The sequence below is a fragment of the Panicum virgatum genome, chromosome 1N (genome assembly GCF_016808335.1).
Source record: "Panicum virgatum strain AP13 chromosome 1N, P.virgatum_v5, whole genome shotgun sequence".
Classification (NCBI taxonomy): Eukaryota; Viridiplantae; Streptophyta; class Magnoliopsida; order Poales; family Poaceae; genus Panicum; species Panicum virgatum.
In genome coordinates this window covers 34144751-34171449 of record NC_053145.1, presented here as the reverse complement: position 1 = coordinate 34171449, position 26699 = coordinate 34144751, and the positions used below count along the sequence as shown (strand labels likewise).

The 26699-nt window shown below is 47.0% G+C and overlaps 1 protein-coding gene across 10 annotated transcripts in view; it reads right to left on the bottom strand.

Moving 5' to 3' along the window:
* Window positions 1–16145: 16145 nt before the first annotated feature.
* The window catches only part of LOC120655659, a 31257-nt gene continuing 20703 nt past the window's right edge, over window positions 16146–26699 (bottom strand). For 6 of the 10 annotated variants that reach the window (XM_039933592.1, XM_039933595.1, XM_039933599.1 and 3 more), the window contains 5 exons: window positions 24292–24422; window positions 23539–23638; window positions 22639–22701; window positions 16671–16730; window positions 16215–16578 (listed from right to left, as the gene is read on the bottom strand). In XM_039933592.1, the coding sequence (XP_039789526.1) occupies window positions 16408–16578; window positions 16671–16730; window positions 22639–22701; window positions 23539–23638; window positions 24292–24422 (525 nt within the window). In that variant the 3' untranslated portion in view covers window positions 16215–16407. Of the gene's footprint in view, window positions 16579–16670; window positions 16731–22638; window positions 22702–23538; window positions 23639–24291; window positions 24423–26699 lie in introns of all 10 variants that reach the window. The other 4 variants (XM_039933594.1, XM_039933590.1, XM_039933591.1 and 1 more) reach the window with 1 other exon arrangement.

The following is a 26699-nucleotide window of genomic DNA, read 5'->3' as shown; positions in this document are numbered from 1 at the left end:
AGATGTTAGCAATCCGGACTTTATGTACTTCTAGTTAATTATACATCTCATATTATACATTACATCATACACATAATTATACACGACATGCAGGCTACCTCTACAAAACCGTGGGAAAGAGTGACATCTATCAACACTTGATTAACCCAGACACCATGTCTACATTAATAAGTGATACTCTAGTATCACGCGCGGAGCCCCCACACTCCAGATGGACAGACATCATACTAGATCAAACATTCGAGTACTGGAACATCATACTAGATCAAACATTCGAATACTGGAACGGGTACCAGTTTACTAAAGCTAATTGTTTAATCATACAAAGCATAAAGTGTGAATATAAACTAATAATAAAGTACATATTTGACAATGCAGGATATAAATCACGCAAATATAAATAACTATAAGATAACTCTATTACAGCTATCTGAGAATAACAGAGAAATGTAAGAGCGAGACTCATACCGAAAGTACTGAGAAACCTCGGGCCCGAAGTCTAGCTAATTAAGTCTAAAGTCCACTAGTCTATGGACTAAACAAGAGAAGAATGAAAGCTTGAGCACTTGTTGAAGCTTGAAGTGCGTCTCCAAATGAACCCCTGAGGGAGCCTTGGGTGCTCTCGCCCGATATCTACAACTCAATCACCAGGAACCGACCTTGGAAGCCAATGGGAGAGTGCCACGTCGAAGGAAGAATGTCAGTTGTGCCAACCTTAGCTCGGCCGAACGGGCCAGTCGGCCGACCAGGCCTGGGACTTAACCGCCACTAGCTTTGGCTAGGCTGGTAAATGGGCCCTGGTGACATGTTTGGGTGAACCGGCTTTGTCCTAAGTCGATTACACCTGCATGTGGTCCCTTTGATCCGTGTGAGCCAGATTCTCGCGCTCTAATTGGTCGACGTGCTTTCCCTTGGATCATGGAGTGCTTGTAACCTGCATTTATGCTCAATTTCCAACACTGCATATTTTTCCAAGGCATATTGGGTTTTGACATTATTTTGAATGTGTAACAAATGCAAACTCTCTTGATTTTCTAATCAAATTGACGTTTGAAAATGGTCTTTAGTAAGCATCAACAATCACTTGTTTTCCAAACTAGAAAATTTAAACCGGAGTAATAGGACAGCACGAATTTAAACTTTTATTCCTTGAATTGTATAAAATGGTACTTAGAGCTTTCACTCCAATAATTTTGCGCAAGCGTTTCTTACAACTTGGCCTCATGGGCTACGGGAGTAGTTGATTAGATAGAACCCGTGGCAAAGCTGTTATTTTGCTTGCATTCATTTGCTACTTTGGTGTGTCACTCCAAGTCGATGAGCGGCGCCCAGCCCATGAGCAGAGTAACTGGCAGAGTCACTGAAACACGCCGAGTTGATATTCAAAATCCCTTATCCGAAGGTAAGGTGTGTCAATAGCGCACGGCTTGCCCCGTTAACATTTCTACTGTTGGCAGCAATGACGAAAAAAATTGTGTGCAGGACTGTAAAGTTTCCTACGTGCAGCCCTGTCTCGATGTGTGCCACGTGGATGCAAGAAGCATCAGATGCGCTGCTCGCTGCCGCTCCACTCGGCTCCTCCGTCGTCTGGCAGTCACAGTTCGGCTCGTAAATGTACAGAACCAAGGCGCGGCTAGGAACGCTCGGCTCACAGGACGCTCGGCTCTTGCAAACTTGACATTGAAACCTGAGTGCATCCTACGAGCTGCCGCCGCTTAAGTCGCGGCCGTCACCGGCCGTCGCTACCACTTGCCGCTGCCGCCGGCCGCTATGAGTTGTCGCCGGCGGCCACCGCTACGACTTGCTGCTGACATCGGCTGCTGGCTGCTGCTACGAATTGCTGCCCGCAGTGGCGGATGTACACCCCGGGCCACCGTGCCATGGCCCGGGGTTCGGCCCAAAAAATTGCTGAAGAAGCCCAAAAAATTGCTGAAGAAGAATAAATATACTACTTCGCGATGACACTTGTTGTATGTTTTCTATCTTTCCATTATGTTCTCGGGTATCTTTTGAACTTCCATTATGTTCTCGTGTATCTTTTGAACTATGAGTTTGTCGACATCTGGTTTTTGTCACAACTATATTTAAAACTCGGCCCGGAGTTCAACTCAATCCTAGTTCCGCCACTGGCTGCCGCTGCTCCCGGCCGCCGGCCACCGTGGACGGTTGCAGTCCCGTTACCTGCTGGCCCCCCTGTTCCAGCTACAGAGTGGCAGCTCAACGGATCGGAGTTACCTCGTCGAGAGCGATGAGATCGGAGTTGCGCTGCCGGCTGCTCGCCCTAACAGATGCCTGCATGAGATGACGAGAGTATAGCATGCAAGGGGTCAGCTGGAGCCGCACGTCCCTATCTATATCATAGTTGTGTACGTACGAGCCGAGCTGTGATTACCAGACGGCCGGAGCCGAGCGGAGCATCGGAGCGATGCGCGAGCGAGCAGCGCATCCGATGCTTCTAGCATCCACGTGGCACACATCGAGGCAGGGCTGCACGGAGGAAACTTTACAGCCTCCTGCACACAATTTTTTTTCCGCAACGACGCCGTTCCCTTTTCACCGTTGGCCCTGTCCGCGCGGCCGAAGGGTTTTACCGTTGGAAGACCCCTGCACCATTTGGAAAGCAGCCGTCGATCTCAGCCCTTCTGCAGCACACTCCGTGGGATCTGTTACCATCCGTTCAAATTCCATCCATTATTATTTAAAATAATACATCCGTTAGGTCTCAGATCAATATAAAAAGATTGATTCAACCTCTTCCTTATCCACTTACTCATGCGTTCCTTCTTCTCCGCCGCCGTTGAGCCATCCCAGATCTCGTTTGCACCCTTCGAGCTCTCGCCTTCATCCTTTCCTCGTGCCCTCGACCTCCTTTCCAAGCTCTGTGGCCTTGCTAAGATTTCCCGAATGGCTAGCGGTTCCCCCTCGTCGCTGGCGCCGAGCAGATAGGCGATGGGAGTTGCCTCCTTCTTTGGGAGAAATAATATCTTCCATCCGATTAGGAAAAAGGCAAGAAAAGGATAAGAAAATGAGGAAGGAAAGGAATAGAAAAGGAAAACAAAATAAAAGAAAAAAAAGAAATGCTATGGAGGGAAGGTTCTATTGCGAAGCACTGCAGCCCTGCAGGCTTTTCGGTCATCACGGGATGGATGCTGCGTGGGAAGAAATTGAAATCACAGCGGACGTCCAATAGTAGATTTTCCATCGTACGTTCAGGTGCAACATTGAAAATCAATACTTGCAACACTTAAAATATCTATAAAAATAGCTATCGATCCAATTCGTTGATGAAAAATTTTCACTCAACATGACACCATGTTTCATGCAACATTCATAGATAAAATTCGCAAAATTCATATTTTTCTTGCAACTTTCAAAGTATGATAAAAAATAACAGCTCATTAACCGTATCTCTAAGAGATGAAAGAAAAATAAACTCCTACGATAATAAATAGATATTTCTATTTTTTCTTTCTTTTTTGAGCGAATTTTTTTTTCTTTAGCAGAGGGAAAGACGTGAAGGGAATATGTGGAATCAGTACAATAGGGGTGGGCTGCACTACTACAAAAACGTTGATTTGTCCCGGTTGGGAAACCGCTGTTGTCCCGGTTTCCCAACCGGGAACGCCTGTCCGGGACAAAAGGGGGTGCCCTTTTGTCCCGGGTGTGGCAACCGGGACAAAAGATCCTCTTTTGTCCCGGTTGGTAACACCAACCGGGACAAAAGGTGCAGCCAGCGCCCACGTGGCTGGCGCACCCTTTTGTCCCGGTTGGTGTTACCAACCGGGACAAAAGGTCTTTTTTTTTCATGTTTTTCTTTTCTCAATTCTTTTTCTATTTCAATTATACTTTTGCATTTCAATTAAACTTATGTATTGGAATTCAGTGTGTATGATCTCCACTAATATATACATATATATAGTTACTTATATAATATTTGTCCTAGATAGTTTTCATATATAAATTAATTCACTTATATATATATGTATACACATATCTATACATGTGAATTCCTTTACATATGAAAATGTCTAGGACCAATATTATATAAATATATATATATATACGCATATATATTATTGGAGTGCTTATATATATAATATATACATACTCCATCATATTTGCATAGGTATATTCGTTCTTAATTACATAGTAGAATTCGCCTTTTGGAAATTTAATACATACATACTCATAAATAGAAATTTAATACATAGACACACATATATATTTACATAGTTATATTCGTTCTTAATTACATATATACGCGTATATTGTCATATTTGCTGTGATTGTCAATATTAGATATTCCATCATAGTAGAATTCGCCTTTTGGATCGAGGACTTGCTCAACAATAAATCCGGAGAATTGTTCTTGAATCGCCATAATCTTTTCCTCTGGTATGAGTTTATCGCGCATCTCCCCGACCTATGGAAAAAGGGGATAATTAATTTCGACTAATTAAAATACGAGTTCAAATATTAACAAGTTTTTTTACTTACTTCCTCCTCCCAATCTGTCCAGCCCTTTGGAGGACCTACCAGACCATGGATGTTCTCGCATACATAGTATGCGCACAATACAGTGCCTGGTTTCTGCCTCATACACTTTAAGAGAGAAGAAATTATCAGGTATTTACATGAATATATAATAAAACTAATGAATCGTGCAACGAATCATCCAAGCGCGTACCGGAAAATCTGTCTTGATCTTCAATTCCTTGTCAAATTTGCCTGGATGATTTTTAGCGAATTCTTTCCAAACCCTGTGCATGATTAGAACAATTATAGTCAAGTAACAAAGTGATTCAAATTATCGGTCATGGACGGAGTAGTGGTAGAATTACTTTTTCATCATGTTAAGAAGATTTTCGTATTGTTCTGGAGGTCTCCTCAATGAGTCCATAACCACGAGTAGGCTCTTCTCGGGAATTATGACAATTAGGACAAAGTGTTCACTGCAAGATTATACGGAGGCAGTTCTTGGTAGTTAAGGTTTAAACAATTCGATTATAGAATAGAAAGAGTTAGACGGAAGGAATCACTCACGCAAAGTTGTAAGGAAACAATATCATTTGCTTGTTGTGTTGAACGCTTATGTACTTGAACAAGTTTTGGAATATGTCATCGGGATTGTCACGTAGAAGCCTCCAATTACAAGTAATTGGGTCGATGAAGCCGAGGTGAGAGTATCCCTTTCTTCTGCAAGTATGTATCTCCATTCTACATGATACCGAATAAATCAAGAGATCAGTATGTTGAGATCATACAAAACAATACGTAAGGAGAGTAAAATACTTACAGAACCCACAAGCCGACCATAGAGATGTCGAGGGCCTCCTGATGGAATAGTTGGTAAATTTCTTCCCAGTTTATCCATATAATGGCCTCCCCCCGTAAGAAATCGTCATCTTTAATCTTTGCGCCCTGCATGAAGATGCAATCGGCCATCGCACGCATGTAGTGCTGGTGCAGCTTATACATTTGCGTTGGAAGCACAGACACTACTTCGGGGGGTACAAGAGTTTTGCCGATCTCAAACGTCCATTTGACGACCACATCGGCCTTTGGAATATCTTCTCCCCCTGCAATCTGAGCGGCCGTCAGGTTTGATTCTTTCAGAAATGTAACAAAGTCTTGTTCTTGCGTCGTCTGTCCCACTACGAGAGGCTCTATTGATTGTTTCTTTTGGGCTCCGAGCTGTGGAACGTCGGACGACGACAACTTTGATTGTCTCTTCTTTTTCTCAGTAGTTTTGATAATTGTGCGTTCGTAGTCTGAAGGGGGTCTCTCGGAATGAATTTTCTCTTATTTGCTTCGCACATTCCCTTAAAAAATTTCAAATCTATCGGATTTATGACTTTCTCGGGCTCCGGCTTCGGCTTCGGCTTGAAGTGCTCTTTAACTCTTTCTTGAGTTATCCGATCGCATTCTTCAAGGCTCATGTCCCAGGGTTTAATAGGAGCCTCCTTGGTTTTCTTCTTATTTTCCTTCTTCTTTGGAGGCTCCCTAGCCGGTGCAGCTACCTTCTTTGCCGGCGGCCATTTCTGCTTCTTTGCCGGCGGCGGAGGGGGTGACCATGGAGGCGACGGTGACGCTTGAGTGTTCATCGGCGCATGAGATGATGGTGATGGAGAATGTGCCGGTGAACCTTGCCGAGACAGTGCTGCCCTTGGGGAGTTTTGCGGAGATGCTGGTCTTGGAGAGGCATGCTGAGATGCCGGTCTTGGTGTTTGATCATCCGACTTTAGGACAATGTAGCGCTTATCCCATAGGATGTAGCCATGAATGACTTCTGCTAGTGTCCTCTCCCCATCGCCTCCAGGAATATCAAGCTCGAGCGTCTCCCAACCCTGGCACACCTGCTCCACGCCAACTCTTGTGTATCTAGGCGGAATTTGCTGCCCGTGGTACACGTCGCCTGGTTCGGTTGGCATGGCGGTACCGTACGCAACAGTGAACATTAAGTTCTTAACGGCAGTCTGCAGGTCACAAGGTGTCTGGTGGGTGATCTCATCCACTGGAAATCGCTGCGGGGCCGACGCTTCAACTGCGGCCTGGATCCCCGTGGGCTCGACGGCGGCGACGTCTGTGGAAGCGCAGCTGCTTTTCCGCTGAGACAGGTGATCGGCTGCGACACTAGGCTCTGGAGGCAACGTTTGCGCTTGCTGTTGCTGGCTCATTGCTACAGCCACTTGGCGTTGAACCTCTTCCTCCAGTCTTTGATCGTGTGACATGAGCCGTTCCTCTAGCCTTCGCAAGTGCTCCTGCTCATCATTCTTTCTTCTTTGCCGGCTTCTATATGAATCAATGTAATCCCTGAACCCATACTTCCACGGAACCACGCCTTTGCCTCTTGTGCGGCCCGGATGCTCTGGATTCCCAAGGGCGTAAGTCAGCTCGTCCCTCTCTCTATCCGGCTGGAATGTTCCCTCGGCCGCTGCTTGTATGGCCTCCTGTAGTCTCTGGGCTGCTCGCTGGATGGTTGACCCATAGATGCAGTCACCAGTCAATGGGTCCAAGCTTCCCCCGTGACCATAAAACCAGGTCCTTGACCTTTCAGGCCAGTTCATGGTCGCAGGTTGGATGCCTCTGTCAAGCAGATCCTGCTCCATCTTCTCCTATTTGGGTACTGCAAGCTTGTAGCCTCCTTGGGCTAGAGTGTGATGGTACACTTTCTTCGAGGCGTTGTCTTTGGCCTTCTGCACCTTCTGAAGCCCAAGCTCTGAAGACTTGTATTCCACAAATGCATCCCAGTGACCCCTGAGCTTTTCGAGCTCGCCGGTAAATACGGGTGTGGTCCCGGTCTTGATATATTTCTTCGTCAAAATTTTCTTGAATGATCGCAGCTGTTCGGCCATCTTACTCAGGGTCCAGCGCTTGCATATCTCTTCGGATTCAGCTAGAACCGTGAAGTTTTTCTTAAGCTCCCGCCAGCACCATTCTTTTTCTCTTTCGGGTACCGCATCCCGTTCCTCGCTTGGATTGGAAGCTTTCCAGAGCCTGAAGCTGATCGGGATGTTGTCCCTGACAATACATCCGGATTGTCTTATGAATTTTTTGGCGGCAGCTTCTGGAGCGATCGGTTCGCCATCTGGACCAACTTCCGTTATAATGAACCGCCCTTCCAGTTTTTTTGTTGGGCCTCGCTTCGTCTTTTTCTGCTGCGACGATGATCCAGACGGCTATAAAAAACATTCATAGTATTCATATAGATTCAGATGAAAATATGATTGTCACTACAAATGATTATAGTTGTGATATGTACATTAGCACTTTGTTCAGCAACAGCGTCATCCTGAATAGATGGTGCCTCAATTCCATCACCGGACATATTCAAATATATGTCGGTATTGCTGCCATCATCAGCTTGTTCAGCGACATCTCCTTGACCTTCGCCAATCATATTCAACAAGAACTGTTCGTCTTCCGCGTCTGTGTGTCGCGGGTCCATCGTAACTAAAATATGAATACAAATAAAACCCTTAAAAAATTATCTAAATAATCCACATATTTGCGAGCATTTGACTAAGTACCGATCGATGGACGAGGTCGAGTAATATTCTCTAAGTAATTCAAGAAATGAACTTGAAATATTCTATCGATAATTTCACTAAGTACCGATCGATGGATGAGGTCGAGAAATATTTCACTAAGTAATTCAAGAAATATACATGAAATATTTAAAAGAAATTTAAACTCACTTTACACATACATACATACATTCATACATTTAAAAATTTGTAAATATACCTTAATTTACACAACAAATTATGATTTCACTCTTAACAACAAATTATGATTTCACTCTAAATAACATGAACTCTAAATTATGATTTCAAATTATGAGCATGTCCCAAAGTTACATGAGTGTAGCTTCCTAGCTACTGAAAATGAGCCATAATTGGTCGACGATGTCGATCTCAGTGCTGCAAACACTCGACACACTCTGAAAACTAAAAATTAAAGAACATTGGGGAACTATACAGAGGCAGGAGCTTCCCAACGTAGCGAGAGGTTCTGGGGTTCAATGGAATGGAGAAGGTGTTGAGGGGACTCTCGTAGTAGGACGATCTTTTAGGAGATGAAACCTCGGTGTATGATTCCATCTATTTTTAGGTACAGGCAGCTTTAGTAGTTTATGTACCAGGCTGCATTACTTTTACCTTTTAGGTAACAAATGTATTGTTGAATGATTGATCGCTCTTATACTAGTTTACCATGCTTCTTAGTACACAATTCTCGTAATTTTCTAGACCTTCATTGATCCTGTACAATGCTAAATTAACCATATAATTTGCTACTTTCTTTGAATTGTGCCGATTTCATCAGGTTCTTTTGTTGTGGTTGATTTTATGGACTTAGGTCTAAGTAGCACGAAACTAAAAGTTTTTTTATTAGTAAATGTTATAGAAAATTTATGGATCCATGTTACTTACTTGCCAAGAGTTTTCTTTCTAGTAAATCGAAGTCAGCAATTTACGTCAATTAAGTTGGACCCTGAATGTTATTATAGTAAATTCATAGATTCATGTCAATTACTTATCAATAATTTTTCTCTCATGCAGATCATAATTAGAAAGTTATGTTAGTCATTGTTGTGGTACTGTAAGTTTGATGACCAAGCATCAATGCACCTACATTTGAGAGCAGCAGACAAGCATGGTGATTCTGTTAGTGCTCTGTGTTGGAGGGGACGAGATCGAGCTCTACCTTTGGGTACGCGGCGTGAGGTCGGGGCTCTGGGCGGCGGCGACGTCGATGGCGGCGGTGCTCGGCTCGCGCGGTGGGGGGAGCACGACGGCGGCGGCGGTGGCTCTGGGCGGCAGCGTGAGGTCGGGGCTCTGGGCGGCGGCGACGTCGATGGCAGCGGTGCTCGGCTCGCGCGGTGGGGGGGAGCAGGACGGCGGCGGCGGTGGCTCTGGGCGGCGGCGTGAGGTCGGGGCTCTGGGCGGCGGCGACGTCGATGGCGGAGGTGCTCGGCTCGCGCGGTGGGGGGAGCAGGACGGCGGCGGCACCAGGCGCAGATGAGAAACCAAGTGTTAGGGGAAGGGCGAAGGAGGAAGGAAATATATGGGGGGGCCTTTTGTCCCGGGTGAAGCCATGACCCGGGACAAAAGGTCCTTTTGTCCCGGGTGGTGGCTTCACCCGGGACAAAAGGGGTTTTTGGGCGGGCCGGGAAAATTCCCAGCCCACGGCCCACCTTTAGTCCCGGGTGGATCTACCACCCGGGACAAAAGGGGCCCGTTTTCCCTCGTTCCCGCCTAATGTTATGTTTGTTTTTGTTTCTTTTTACTTCTCTTTTAAAATTGGCTTTCATTTGTTAATTCAGTTAATAAAATTATGATTCCAAAAATTATGGAACAAAATTTCTTATCTCTATATAAACTTGATACACGCAACAAAAATAATTAATTTTCATTCAAGTGATTGGGTCAATGAAATATCTAACTTTTTTGAAATCATATTTGTTATTTTGACCATGCAAAAATATATTAGGTGAATTTTTTTTTCAAACTGTTGCTTTTCGACAGAAAGTGGATTCTATCACGATATTAACGTTTAAAAAGTGAATTTTAGATAAAATTAAGCAATTTCATGATATTAATGAGTAGTGTGTGAGTTTGAGAGATAGTGTGTGTTAGTGAGATTGTGTGTGTTAGTGAGAGAGTATAGTGTGTTAATGTGAATGTAATTTCATGAAATAAATAAAATTAGTTGAGTAATCCATTATTGAATGAAAATTATAATTGAGTCTAGTAATTAAGTGAAAAATATATAAAATAATATATATAACACATAAAGTATAATTGTACAGTACATATATAATAAAAGTATTCGAATTGCGATTATGTTTTTATACAATAATATAAAATGATTCAAGTATATGAAGGATTAGCGGTAACAGACTTTCTCTTCACAAATGTCCCTTGATTATGATCACGGCGCAAGTATGGAGCATCATCATTGGCTAGCAGGATGCATGGATCAGCATTTACTTCGAAAGGTGGAATGACAACAAAATTATTATATTCTTCTGAAAAGTCTGTCTTGTCCTCCACTCCAACGATATTTCTCTTTCCTGATAGAACTATGTGTCGCTTAGGCTCATCCTTTTGCTTGTTTATCCCCTTCTTTGGCTTGCTGGACATGTCCTTAATGTAGAAAACCTGAGCGACATCCTGGGCTAGGACAAATGGCTCGTCTCTATACCCAAGATTGTTGAGATCAACTATTGTCATCCCATACTCATCTTTTGTTACCCCTCCTCCAGATAGCTTAACCCATTGGCAACGAAATAGAGGCACCTTGAAATTGGGACCGTAATCCAGCTCCCATATCTCTTCAATGTAGCCGTAATATGTGTCTTTTTTTTCATTATTGTCCGTGGCATCCATACGAACACCGCTGTTTTGGTTGGTACTCTTTTTATCTTGGGCTATCGTATAAAATGTGTTTCCATTTATCTCGTACCCTTGGTATGTTAAGATATTCCAAGATGGTCCCCTAGCCAATAAGAACAGTTGTTCACTTATATCCATGTTATGCATTAGATGCTTCCGCAACCAGCTGCAGAAAGTGTTCATGTGCTCACGTGTAATCCATGCCTCAGACTTTTCCGGGAAATTGGAGAGCAGAATTTTCTTGTGTTCCTCGATATATGGGTCAACCAAGGATAATTGTTGAAGAACCGTATAATGTGCTTTCTTGAATGAGAAATCATCTGTGCAGACATAAGATTTCTTTCCTAATGTACCCTTTCCAGTTAGTCTCCCCTCATATCGCGATTCAGGGACTCCAATCGGTTTAAGGTCATCAATAAAGTCAACACAAAAGTCAATGACCTCCTCTGTTCCGTAGGCACTGGCGATGCTTCCTTCTGGACGAGCTCTATTACGAACACATTTCTTGAGTACCCCCATGAACCTTTCGAATGGGAACATGTTGTGTAGAAATACTGGTCCGAGAATATCAATCTCTTTGACAAGGTGCACTAGAAGATGTGTCATGATGTTGAAGAAAGATGGTGGAAATATCAGCTCAAAGCCAACAAGACATTGCACCACATCGTTTTGCAGCTTTATCAAATTCTCCGGGTCAATTATCTTCTGAGAAACTGCGTTGAGGAAGGCACATATCTTCACGATGGTTAACCGGACGTTATCAGGCAGAATCCCCCACAGCACAACCGGAAGAAGTTCGGTCATAAGCACATGGCAGTCATGGGACTTGAGATTTGTAAATTTCTTCTCTGCTAAATTTAAGATTCCTTTTATATTGGATGAGTATCCAGATGGAACCTTTATACTGCTCAAGCAGTCAAACATGGTTTCTTTCTCTTCCTTGCTAAGAGTATAGCTGGCAGGACTTAAGTATTGTCGTCCATTATCTCGCTGTTGTGGATGTAAGGCATCTCGTTCTTCCATACGTTACAATTCTTGATGTGCTTCTACTGTATCTTTTGTCTTTCCGTACACTCCCAAGAATGCTATCAGGTTGACGCAAAAATTCTTCGTGAGGTGCATCACATCAATTGCATGACGAACATCTAAGACTTCCCAATATGGTAGCTCCCAAAATATAGATTTCTTCTTCCACATGTGCGCCATTCCGTTTTCGTTCGGAACAGGTTGGCTACCAGATCCCTTTCCAAAAACAACTTCTAGATCTTTTACCATGTTGAAGACGTCTTTACCACTACGGTGCATCGGTTTTGTTCGGTGGTCCGCTTGGCCTTTGAAATGCTTGCCCTTCTTTCGTACCGCATGCCTGATGGGAAGAAACCGACGATGACCCATGTATACAACCTTCTTACGGTGAGTCAACCATATATTATCGGTATCATCTAAACAGTGTGTGCATGTTTTGTATCCCTTGTTCGAATGTCCTGACAAGTTACTAAGAGCAGGCCAGTCATTGATCGTTACGAACAGCAATGCTCGTAGGTTGAAGTTTTCCTGTTTGTATTCATCCCACATCCGTACACCTTCATCGCCCCAGAGCAATAAGAGTTCTTCGACCAATGGTCTTAGGTACACATCAATGTCATTTTCGGGCTGCTTTGGACCCGGGATAAGCACTGGCATCATGATGAACTTTCGTTTCATGCAGAGCCATGGTGGAAGATTGTACAGACAAAGAGTCACAGGCCAAGTGCTATGACCACTGCTCATCTCACCAAAAGGATTCATGCCATCCGTACTCAAACCGAACCTTATGTTTCTCGCATCCAAATCAAATTTAGGGTACGTTCTATCTATTTTTCTCCACTGCGACCCATCAGCGGGGTGTCTCAACATCGAGTCTTTCTTGCGTTCCTCTTTGTGCCATCGCATCAACTTAGCATTATCTTTATTTCTAAACAGAAGCTTCAAACGTGGTATTATAGGCAAATACCACATGAACTTCGCAGGAACTCTCTTCCGGGGAGGCTCCCCCTCGACATCTCCAGGATCATCTTTTCTAATCTTGTAACGCAATGCACTGCATACGGGACATGCATCCAAATTCTCGTACTCGCCTCGGTAGAGGATGCAGTCGTTGGGGCATGCATGTATCTTTTGCACTTCCAGTCCCAAAGGGCAAACAAGTTGTTTGGCTTCATACGTTGTGGCAGGCAATTCATTGTCCTTAGGAAGTATTTTTTTAACAAGTTTGAGTAATTCACCAAATCCCTTGTCGGATACACCATTTGTCGCCTTCCATTGTAGCAACTCCAAGGTGGTGCCAAGTTTCTTAAATCCATTTTGACAATCTGGGTACAACAACTTATGGTGGTCCTCTAACAACTTCTGGAACTTCAACCTCTCCGTTTCACTCTCACAGTCTGCCTGCACATTGTGCAATGCCTACCCCAGATCGTCGCTGGGATCATTTTCTGCTACATCTACTTTGGGCTCTTCCATGGGAATATCGTCATCGAATGCACCGATTCCAGCATTCCCGGGAAAGTGGTCGTCAAAATCTTCTTCTTCATTGTCTTCCATGGTAACCCCCTGTTCTCCGTGCTTCGTCCAACAAACATACTTCTTCATGAAACCATTTGCGAAAATGTGGCTGTGTAGGATTCTTGAAGATGAGTAATCCTTGTTATTGTTGCAATGAACACACGGGCAGCACATAAAACCATTCTGCTTGTTTGCCTCAGCCACAGACAAAAAATAATGCAGGCCATCAATGAATTCTTTCGAACGTCGGTCAGCATTGTACATCCATTGCCGGTCCATCTGCATTTTAAATAAATCGATTTGAATTCTTTACACGTATCGAATAAATAAAATATATCAAACCCTCCAGCTGCTGAAGCCATATTTTACTGAAAAATACCTTTATTTTCAACAAAATTATAAATTCTTACCATTACAATGCAAAAATTATTTACTATTACAATAACAATGATCAAATTAATAACTCTTGCAAATAACAATGAAATCATATAAAAAAGACGAAATGTATCATTAATCCTCAGGAAATCTCTAATTAATTGAAAGAAATCTCTATAACTTCTAATTACTTTGACACCCTTCAGTTCCAGGAGTACACTCTTTTCAATATCCAGAAACCCTCTAGAAGAAAAATAAACCTTTATTTCTGAAAATGTATATGTCAGTAACCTCAACCCTGCGGTGATGACACTGCCTTTCGGGGGGACACGGTGCGGTACAAAGATGTCACCAATCGGCTAGTCGCAGCACCAACATTTACGATTAATAGGCACAGCACTTGGCACAGGCAGCATGCTCGTTGATATGCTCTCAGTACAACAACGAGCATGCTGACTGCGTCAAATGCTGTCTTCTTATCAATCGGAAGTGCTGGTGATGCGACCAACCGATTTGCGACGTCCTTATAGCGCATCGTGTATCCCTGAAAGGTAGTGCCATCACCGTTGGATGGAGATTAACGACGTATACTTGTTTCGAAATAAAGATTTTTTTAGCTTCTAGATGGTTTCAATGTGAGCCTGATTAAATACATCACTAGAGTGTCAAAATAATCCATTCATAATACAAAAAATTCTATAATATACTCATTTCATTAATTCATTCATGAATAAAAAAATCAACTATCCACAATATGGTCATATATACAAGTGCATCACATGAAGTATCTACACTCATTCTAAAAATTTCTACTAGCCATATACTCATCTAAATCTAAAAGAAAATTACACCTACATATGCAATCTAGCTAGCTAAATGTCCAAGAAATGAGCTAGCTACACATTTTCTCTATTTCTAAAGTATGAAATGAGCTATACAAGCCAAGGAAGAAGAGAAAAACAAGACCCAAACCTTTAGAGCAGATGGATGGACGGGGAATCAAAGATCTTCACAAATGTGGGGAAGAAATGAGCAAGAACTCCTCTATCCCGAGCCAAAAACAGCAAGAAAACAAGTGAGCTGAATGGCTTGGGCGGAGAGAGAGGGAAGGGGATAAGGGGCCCAAGACTTTTTGTCCCGGTTGGAGGCACCAACCGGGACAAAAGGCTCCCATTTTGTCCCGGTTGGTGTCTCCAACCGGGACAAAAGGCCCCCGTCCCCCCGCTGGCCCGGCTAGCCGTTGGACCCGGGACAAAAGCCACCTATTGTTCCGGGCCCAAAAGCTACCGGGACAAATGGCCAGGAACAAAGACCTGTTTTGTAGTAGTGCTGGTGGAGCGTCCGAGGGTACGGACGGCCGGGGGCCGGGGCCAAGCATTTCCGAATTGAAATCGAATAATATCTATTGCTGTGGGCTGAGATGGCATGTTGGCCCACCTGAAATCCTTCGAGTGATCGATCGAAACCTGAGAGATAGTCTTCCGCAAGTTCGATGCCTGTAGCAGGAATAACGCCAATTCTATATATCTTCCAAAAATTTTCTCTCTCTCCAATGTTTCAGTATTTGAGATTCGTGCAACCAATCACAACTGTTGAGTTCACACCCAAACCTAACTTCCTCTTCCTCTCTCCTCACCCTTCCCTTCACTCTCCGTCCCGACACCGCCGCCCGCCGCTTGCGTGCCACCGCGGCGCTTGTGCCCGCCTCCGCCGGCGCGCCGCCGCCCGTGCATGTGCCGCGATGGCATGCGCCCGCCTCTGCCGGCGCGCCGCCGCCCGCGCATGCACCGCCACGGCATGCGCCAGCGCGCCCGTGTCTGCGCGCCATGAGCTCGCGCCATAGATGCCCACCGCCGACGACCCGTGCCGCCGAGCGCCATAGATGCCCACCGCTGTCACGCCGCTGTCGGCCACCGCATCGACACCCAGGCCGCCGAGCGCCACCCGCCCCTGGACGTCAGGCTTCCGTCGGCCACCTACACTGCCCCTAGCCTCTGCCGTCCGGTGGAAGCCCGTTCAACATTTGCAATGTGCTTCTTCAACATTTTCAATGGATTGAGTCAACACTGTGGTTACACTATTTCAACATTCTGTATCAAAAATGTTGAATGCATTTTTTTTTTGAAATGTTGAATCAATTTGTATGAAATGCTGAATTTAATTGGGCCATAATGGGCTTTAAAGATGCTATGCTTAACTGCCTTCCGGTAGCTATATAGGAAGCCCCGATGAATAATGGCTCTTCAGGTGATCGATAGAAAAATATCACCTGAGCAACATATAGCCTTCCGGAAGCTCGATGCCTCTAGGATGAATAATGGCTCGATGTTTTGCGTAGCACTTATCTATTGCAACCATCAAACTCGTAGAAAATGTACATACCATTGGGCTCTAACAAGTTGAAGTATGAGGCAACCCTTTCATGGCGATCAGATGACGACTCCTGGCAGGACACACGGCATTCATGGTAATATGTGACATGATAGATACTAGAATATATCAGCAACATGACATGGATACTATCTGTCAATCTGATTTTCCTAATGTCCACCTGTAACATGGTTTTCCTAGGTAACATTACATACTACTTCTAACTCTCTTCTCCCAACTCTTCTATTATTAATCGCGCCTCACCAAGCAACTCCTGCAACTCCATCGTCTGTTGCATGAGCAAATGGTCCTCAACTATATTTATGAGCAGCCTCAGGCACCTCATGTAGTCCTCCTTGATGACTTTTGTCACTAACCTCCGTGTACCAGGCTGCAAGAACAAATGTTGTAAAATCAAATCATTTCATTATGAAACTCGTGCTGGTAGACCGCTCAAATAAGCATGAATGGTCTAATTAATACCTTTCTGTAAAGTGAAATACACTTATTCACAGCGTCCTCAATTGATCTATTATCTTGATCCTGAAATAGAATAAACTTTGGTCAAGTAAGTCCTGAAGAATTTTGTTACGTTCCATGGAACATGACAGTACCTTTCGGACATGACTATTTTGTCTCATTAATGACATTTATTCTTTCAACCATAGTTAAATCAAACAAACATATGTATCTAGTCAAACATATGTACTGTGCCAGACATATCCAAACTTATTTTCAAAATAGATTCATAGTGCGGTACATCTGTTAGAAGATTGTATATGCCCTCTACAGGCTGCTGTGCTGGACTGGCCCCTACGGGCCCAAGGGTGACTGGCCGCACCAGCCTTGTTGGCTGTGCGCCGCCCAAGGAGATTAGGTCTCATTGCTAGATTAGGCAAGGCATCCCTTGATTGGCTCTGTTTCTATAAGTTCTAGGATCCTTGCCTATATATGTGCACCTCCATTAATCAATCTACAATTCTTGGCCATATCCTCTTTCAATATCAAACACATGAGATTTTTTGCTGGGCTCGAACTGAGCGATAGCTCGGTGGTTGGGCAGGGGTTGGACCTGCCAGCCGATCAGGGCTTGAATCTTGGTTTTCGCATAAAAAAAACACCCTCGCCTGCCCATGTCCAAAGCACAGTAGGGCCCAACCCTAGTCGCTGGTCCCCCATGTGCGTGAATCGCCCATTCTCCCGAGTTACGGGCACTGTGTATGGATTGGGCGGGGTTCGTGGTTTTTCTCGACTTGTGTGAGAATGATCTTCTTTCTTTTGTGAAAATACCGTGGAGGCGGTCTTTCGCCCCACAGGTCGAGCTTTTTTTTTAGATTTTTGCTAGGCAATATAAATGATCAAGATGTGTCTCATAAGTTTGGCATCAATTTTGAAGGATCCATGCTCCAAATGTTTCCAGTGGAAACCATATGTCAAGGGCATCGGCGTCTAGGGTAGCAGGGCCACGACTACGGAGTTCGTAGCCGGAGCCGATAGAGGTGCCGGGAGTTTGCCCCGGCCGCCCAATGTTGAAGGAGGCGAGATTAGGAGAAAGAGGGAGATTAGGAGATTGATAATTCTTTTCTTAACCCATAAGGATCTGAATACAAGAGTTTATATAGGTACTTGACCTCCTAAACTTATGGAAATAAACAACCAAATATTCTCCTTCCTAACTTCTAGCAACTTGACTCGGAATTCTCGGCGACGTCGCGCATGTGTGGGCCACGACATTGGTGCTGCCCGCCTTGTACTCCACCGTGAAGTTGAAGCAGAGGAGCTTGCCGACCCAATAGTGATGAGAGATGGTCGCCAAGCGTTGATCCAGTAGGAACTTGAGGCTGTAGTGGTCTGTCTTGGCGACGAAGCGACGTCCCAACAGGTATGGTCTCCAATGGCGGATGGCAAGAACTAGGCCGACTAGTTCCTGCACGTACGTTGCCAGGGAGCAGTGTCGAGGCGCCATCGGCCTGCTGAAGAAGACGATCAGGTGTTGGTCCAACAAGAGGACAGTGCCGAAGCCGTAGGTGGACGCGGCGCACTCCACGACAAAAGGCTTGGCGAAGTCCAGTAGGGCGACGATGGGCAACGTCGTGATGGCGGCCTTGAGCGCGATGAAGGCACCTTAAGCCTCCTCTCTCCATGTGAACCCTTCCTTGCGAAGGAAGGCGTTGAGGGGCGCAGCAATTGTCCCGTACTCCTTGACGAACTTGCGGTAATACCCTGTGAGGCCGAGAAACCCGCATACCGCGCGTACAAATCTCGTTTGCGGCCAATCTGCCACGGCCTGCACCTTGGCTGGGTCCATCGTCACGCCCCGTGCAGAGATCGTATGGCCCAGGTAGGCAACGGAGGAGACGTCGAACTCACATTTGAACTGTTGACGAAGAGGCGGTGTTGCCGAAGAACGTCGAGGATGGGTCGCACATGCCGGAGGTGGGAGGCCCAAGAGTCGCCGAAGATCAGGATGTTATCGAAGAAGACGAGGACGCAGTGATGCAGGAACGGCCGGAGGATGTCGTTCATGATTGCCTGGAACGTGGTCAGGGCGTTGCATAGCCCGAACGGCATGACCAGGAACTCGTAGAGCCCATCATGCGTCTGAAACGCCGTCTTGGCAATGTTAGTGGCGAACATCCGGACCTAGTGGTACCCCGAGCAGAGGTACATCTTGGTGAAGAAGCGGGCAGCGAACAACTCGTCCAGGAGCTCATCCACCACTGGGATGGGGTAGGCGTCCATAATGGTGATGGCGTTCAAGGCGCGGTAGTTGACACAGAAACGTCACAAACCATCGGGCTTCTTGAGGAGGATGACCGCCGATGTGCTTTGCCAAATGATGCCTTGGGCTAGCATGGTGGCGCATTAGCGTTCGAGCTCGTCTTTGTGGGAGGCCGGGTAGCAGTACGGTCGGACAGCCACACGCGCCGATCCCGGGATAAGGTTCATGCGGTGATCCCGAGACCGTCGAGAAGGCATGCCGGTCGACTCGGCGAAGATGTCGTCGAACACCTGGAGAAGGGCTCGGAGCCTCTCGGCCAACTGAGCGCAGGCGTAGTGCGCGAACCTTGGGCCCTGCAAGTCCTTGCCATCAGACCTTGTGGTTCTTGCGTCAGAAAGACATGGTTAGGGCATCGAAATCCCAAAGGATCGGGCCAAGAGAGGCCAGCCAATGTGTGCCCAAGATGACGTCGTAGCCAGCCAGTGGTAGCGCGTAGCTATCAGCCGTGAACTCCTCCTCACCAATGGTGAACGCCGCTGCGTGATAGATGCCCGAGCATGGAACGCGTTCGCCATTGGCCACGGTGACCTTCAGCGTGCCTCATGGCTGTAGTTGGAGCGATGTGCGGCCCGCTACCTTGTCGGTGATGAAGTTGTGCGTTGACCCGGAGTCGAGGAGCACGAGTGTGGCGTCACCGAGACGGAGGTCAAGCTGCATGGTCTCGCTTGTGCGGATGCTGGCGATGGCGTGCAGCGAGATCTGCTATGCCTCGTCAGCAGGCTTCTCGGGTTCGGCGGCGTCATCTTCGTCCTCCGCTAGGTTGACAAGGAAGAGCCGTTAGCACACGCGGTTGTGACCCCGCGCAATCCGCTCGTTCCAGTTGAAGCAGAGACCCAGGCGGCGCTGTTCCTCCATCTCGATCTAGGATAGGCGCTTCACTAGGCGGCCTTTGACGGTCACCTACACCGGCGTACACGTGGTCGGCGGTTGGCACCGGGAGCGCCAGACTCTGGGGCGCTGGCAGGATGCCCCGCTGACTAGGGCACGTCAAGGTAGGTGCGGCCGCAGCCAGAGTCGCACACTGATCGTGCAACTCCAACTTGCGAGCCAGGTTCATGGCGACGGCGAGAGATTGTGGATTGTGGATCTCGATGTCAAGGCTGAGAAGCGATTGCAGTCACGCCATGAAGATCTACACTTTCTGGATCTCAGTAAGCGTTCCCGCACAGGACAGGAGAGACTCGAACTGGTCCTGATACTCGATGACGGACCTCGTTCGCTTGCACGCCATGAGCTCGCCGAGGGGATTGGAGTGCAAAGGAGGACTGAAACGCAGGTGCAGAAGTTCGAGGAAGCAGCACCATGGCGGGGTGCCCTCGTCACGCTAGACTTGGATGTACCACAGTTGGGCCGCCGCTTCAAGGTTGTAGGAAGCCACCGAAACCTTCTCCTCCTAGACGATGCGCTGTTGATGGAAATAAGATTTGCAGCGGTTAATGAACGCTAACAGATCTGATTTACCATCGTATTTGGGTAAGTCCATCCTCTAGAAACGCGGCGGCCGGTCGTTGTGGTGCTCGCCGCCGAAACTGGCCTCGGGCGGCAGAAGATGAAGAGTCGGTGCAATGCTCTTCCTGGAGCGAGTCGACCTTGGCCTAAAGGTTCTCCACAGTCGCCGTCAACTCGTGATGAGGGCCGCGAGATCGGCCGTCGTCGGTTCGGTCATCGGGGAGGATATGGATGGGCTTGGAGATGGCGGCGCAGTGGTCGTGGGAGCGGGGGCGTGGCTGGCTGGAGGTGGAAGAGGAGCGCCTGGAAGCTGATACTAGGTTGTCAAGGGCACCGGCGTCTAGGGTAGCAGGGCCGCGACTACGGAGTTCGTAGCCGAAGCCGATAGGGGCGCCGGGAGTTTGCCCTGGCCGCCCAATGTTGATGGAGGCGAGATTAAGAGAAAGAGGGAGATTAAGAGATTGATAATTCTTTTCTTATCCCATAAGGATCGAGTACAAGAGTTTGTATAGGTAGTTGACCTCCTAAACTTATGGAAATAAACAACCAATATTCTTCTTCCTAACTTCTAGCCACTTGACACGGAATTCTCGGCGAAGTTGCGTGCGCGGCGCTGGTACTGCCGCCCCCACATGACACCTTAGCAAGAGTGCCGACGACTACTAAAGAGACCATGGTATATTAGCAAGAAATTAACTTGCATATAACAAATATAACTTGTTAGAGTATATTAGGCAACTCCGGATATGGTTGGTTTAGGATTGATTGTACTCCCGAGATATCCTTCCTTATCTCTAGGAGAGGTTAATTGCCCTCCAAGCCATATACTCCTATATATTCGACCAAGAGGCTCAATGCAATACATCGACCACATTATACGCATCCTACTGTCCAACATGGTATCAGTGGGTCACGATCTTGGGACCTAACTAGCCTTCCGCCGCCGCCGCCGCGACGCCCCCGGGGAGATCGATCTACGCCGGGGGCAGCGCCCTCGTAGGATGCGCGGCGATCCGCCGCGCCTGTCGTGGTCCAGCAGCGCAGACGGACCTTCCTCTCGTGGTGAGGCGGCGTGGCTGCCTCGGCGTCACCTCCCCTCATCGTCTACCCCAGGTGCATCTAGCACCGCCCTGCCCCTCCCTCCTCCTACGCCGCTAATATCGTTGCGTGTGACTGCATGGCTGCGGAGGAAGCCTGAGGGGGCACTAGGTTGCTGCACCACAGGAGACGTTGGGATCACATCAGGCTGCCGCGCCATCAGTCCATGCCGACAACCTTCTTCGGGATCCGCCGCCGGAACATGCTGCAGCGGGGCCTCCTTGCTCTGCCCCGGCCTCCACGCTCCACCGCATCGTGGCCCGCCCAGCGTCGCTGGCGGGTCGCGCCGCCGTTGGCCGAGATTGTATCCATGGTCAGTCTGCTGCGGCTGTGTTCCTTTTTTCCCGATCAGAGATCGGGTGCGTCGCCCTGCCATTCTTCGATGTTTCATCGTCAACACTCCCGAGGATGAGGTTGTCGCTGCGCCTTCCCAGTCTGCAGTGCCGACGCTCGTGGTCAAGCCATCATCACCGGTGTCGCCGCCACTTCAGGCGATGGCGCCATCCGCTGCCGGTCCTCGTCAAACTAGCACTCGATCCCAGTCCGCACCTACTGCCGTTTTCGCGCGGACACCGCCACCGATCTTGCTGAAGAAAGACGCCCGTGCGTTTTTCAGCTGTCTCGTCTACCATCGCCATCCGCCGCTCACCGTCCTGTTGCTGTCATCGGCAAGAAGCTGCTGATTTTGTGTACTCACATGCCTTCGTTGACGCTTCGGATCCGTGCCCTCCTCCATGACTTCGACTATGTCCACCTCGACCTCGGCTACTTCGGCACTAAGAGTTATCATCTTCATGAGCTACTCCGTCGAAGCATTCGCACCAACGTTCCGACTGCGGGGGGATATTTCCATTGTTCTCCAGTCTATCCGTTCATGTTGCTACCGCTAAGACTGTGTGGGGGATGTTAGAGTATATTAGGCAACTCCGGATATGGTTGGTTTAGAATTGATTGTAATCCCGAGATAACCTTCCTTATCTCTAGGAGAGGCTACTTGCCCTCCAAGCCATGTACTCCTATATATTCGCCCTAGAGGCTTAATGCAATACATCGACCACATTATATGCATCCATAACTCAGTATTTGCCAATGCACAAATGAATTCTAGAAATAGAAAATTACCCCTTGCCCTAGCACATGTTTTGCTGCAATATCAACAAGTCCAACAACTTGGAGTGCTTGCAACTGCATGCATAACACAGTATTATCAATTAAAAATCAATATGTACAAACAGAGAAAGGTGAAAACATTTAGCACAAACAAAGCAAAATAATACTTATTTGAACTCCCATTTTTCTTTTCTCTATTTTTCAGGGGTAACATATTAGTGCATGGTACATAAATATTGAGGCTCCCCTGATTTCACGTCCCCACACAATTAGTTTGCAACAGAAAGGCATCCACAAGTCAACTTCTCCCAATTTCTCCTCACCCTGCCCCTGCCTAATTTGAGATGCCATGTGCAAACCATTAACTCTGCAGCTCTGATACTGGATCCAGTTAAGGAAACTCTGGTCCTAGGAGTCCACTATGTTCAGCGTTATTTATTTATATCTGCTTTAAATCGAGGTATAATCAAATTATCCATAATATAATTCTAATAAGTTCTTACCCACTTTGTTAACATGTAATCTCCTCAACTTTTTTCAATCTAGTGTATCATATGCCACTGGAAACAATGGGATTCAAGCCTTGGATAACTTTTATGGAACATAGGATGGACTACCACTACTAACAAACTCTTGACAATTTTAACCAGGTAATCCAACTTCTTTGTACCAAATGTCGAAAACCTGCATTGGGCATGGAAAGAGGCTATCTATTTTTTTTTTTTTTGATGGCAAGAGGCTATCTATTTGGTTGTACCCAAAACGGCTGCCCAAGCTGACTAAGTACAATTAAAGAAGGAGCAGGAATATGGGAATGGTTTTTTTTTAAAAAAAAGGTGTTGAAGATGCATAATAATAAAACAGAATAAAGAAAAATAGACCCCATACTCGTTAGCATGAGTAGAAACATACGAGAATAGCTGTTGCTGCAATCTTATCTCTATCTGTAGCCGAACTGCTGTCAAATTTGTTCTGGTCTTTTCTTGAAGAATTTAGAATTCCTTCTGTAATCCTACAATACAAAGTATTCAAGGCCCGTCAGTTATCAGAAATCCAACTTGAGCATTTAAAGCATGCCAATTTGGTTTTATAGATACATGATAAGAAAAGGCCGCAGTCTACAACATATAAAAGCTAAGTAGCTAACCGTCAGTGAAATAGATCATGGTTGAAGATGTAAAATGGAATATGAAACGGAAAAATATTAAGAAACTTGAATTAAAAATTCACTGGAAACAGTTTAGATTGTCAGCCTTCATCATGTGTGTACAAATAATATAAATTACGATCATATTTTAACTATATATAATCAAAGGTGTCGTCTGAATAGAATAAGAGATATCACTTGTCACTACATGCACCCATTTAGTTTCATAGCACAACTGGCTCACTATGACGTTCATACTGGAGACAAGTAACCAAGAAGACCAATTGAATGTCTCTACAGCTTATCAGGTGTGTTTCGAGTAGAATCTTATCGAAACAAAGGTAGGACAGTTTCTAGGATATAGTGTTGAACTAAGAGTAGTCAATGGGCTCAATATAACTAAGTAACTAACATATCAAAATACAATAACTTTGCAAACGAAATTATCAAGATTCAAGAATCGAAAACCAATAACTCAAAAAAAATGAAAGAAGGAAATTTGAAGAGGAATGAGGAACCTGATCGAATCATTGCTGTGCTGTTTTGCCCTAGCCAAGTAATGTGTACCTACATCACTGTCTATGTTCTTCAGATCACTAGCAAATTTGTGCAATGTTAACCTTGCCAAGTATACCAAACTAACGGCTACCTGCAATGAAAACAAGAAAGCAACTGCTGATCAATGTAAAAATACTTCAAATGTTAAGCAGAGTTTCTAAAATCTAGTTCAGGACTTATCCCCTGCTAACTGGCACATATAAGATTTTGGTCCAGGAACCTCCAAGAAACATGGTTCTTGATGTTTCTGCCATGTGGGGGCGGCACTACACACGCCGGGCCTGCCGCAAGAACGCAGCCGCCGCCGCCGCCACGCCGTAGGCGCGACCCAGTTATCCGGCCTTATCAGGCCTTAATTTCAGGGATTGCTTTCCAATTCAGTTAGAAGAGACACTATTTATTGGACGTAATTAGGGAGTGACGGGATTAAGCAATACCAAAACATTTCCCTACTCTCTTCTTCCTCTCAATCTCATTCCCTTCACAATTGGGCGATCCGGGAAACTCCCCGGCGCCATTAGCGATCTCGACTACGAGGTGCGTAGTCGGGGTCCTGCTACCCTAGGGCAAAACGCCCTTGACAACCTGGTATCAGCATCCTGGTGTTACTCCACCACCGCGCCCTCTTTCCCGCCCGCCGCCGCCGCCGCTTCACCATCATCTTCGCCGACTACATCAACAATGGCTGAGCCCACCACCGCCAACCTAGCCACCCTCCGCAAGACCCTCACATCGACAGTGGAGGCCCTACAAGTCAAGGTCGACATGATCCAACAAGGGCTCCCGGCATCTGCTTCCTCCGGACCGACCATGTCTTCCTTTGGTGAGCACCACAACGACCGGCCGCCTCGGTTCCAGAAGATGGATTTCCCGAAGTACAATGGAAAAACGGATCCGCTAGCATTCATCAATCGCTGCCAAGTTGCCACGGCATCCGCATCCGCCTCCATTCCACTGCACTCCCACCAGCGTGGGATCCTTTTGGCGCCGCAGCGTCTGGCGCCGCAGCGTCTGGCGCTGCCCGCACCACCTCCACTGCCTGCACCGACCCTGGCCGCGGTCACCGTCAAGGGCCGCAAAGTGCGGCACCTGTCGCATGCAGAGATGGAGGAAAGGCGCCTCCTGGGACTCTGCTTCAACTGCAACGAGAAGTTCGCCCGCGGCCACAATAAGGTCTGTCAGCGCCTCTTCCTTATTGACCTGCTGATGGACGACGACACCGATGCTGAGACTGAGGACCCTACAGACAAAGAGCCTCAGATCTCGTTGCATGCGATCGCAAGCATCCGTACCAGTGAAAACATGCAGGTTAACCTTCAGCTCGGCGGCGTCCAACTACTCACCCTCCTCGACTCGGGGTCCACACATAATTTCATCGCCGAGGAGGCAGCCCGCGGCGCCAGGCTCTAGCTGGAACACATGGCAACATGAAGGTGGCGATCGCCAATGGCGAACGCGTGCCCTGTTCGGGCGTTTTCCATCGCGCGACGTTCTCCATCGACGGCAAGGTGTTCCACGGGGACTTCTTCACGCTACCTCTGGCGGAGTATGACATCATCCTTGGAACACAGTGGCTCGCAACGTTGGGCCCCTTCTTATGGGACTTCGGCGCCCTCACCATGTCGTTTTGGCGTCCGGATCATCCGTCTGCTGGCGCGGCATGGCCGGCCCTATTGCACCATCCATCCGAGCGTGCGCGGGCGACAATCTCCTGGATGCCCTCCTTGCCGAGTTTGCTAAGGTCTTCGTCGAGCCGCAGAGTCTTCCTCCAGCCCGCACCTGCGACCAACGCATCACAAGGAAGAGTTGGAGTGCCAGTGCGCCTCCATGCTTCAACAGGGGCTCATCCGCCATAGCTCATCGGCCTTCTTGTCGGTGCTCCTGGTGCGGAAACCCGACGGATCATGGCGTTTTTGCATCGACTACAGAGCTCTCAACGGCCTCACCGTCAAGGATGCTTTCCCCATTCCAATGGTGGACGAGTTGATCGACGAGCTCCGCGGCGCCAGGTTCTTCGCCAAACTCGACCTCCAATTGGGCTACTACTAGGTGCGGATGTTGCCAAGACGGCGTTTCGAACCCATGACGGCCTATATGAGTTCCTCGTCATGCCGTTCGGCCTCTGCAACGCCCCAGCCACTCATGAACAAGGTACTCATGAACGAGGTACTGCGTCCCTTTCTCCGTCGCTTCGTCCTCGTCTTCTTCGACGACATCCTCATCTACAACTCCTGGGTCAAGCAACTACGACACCTGCGCATCGTCCTCACCACTCCAGGAGCACAACCTCTACGTCAAGCGATCCAAATGTGCTTTCGGCGTCGACTCCATCCAGTACCTAGGGCACATCATCTCCACCTACGGCGTG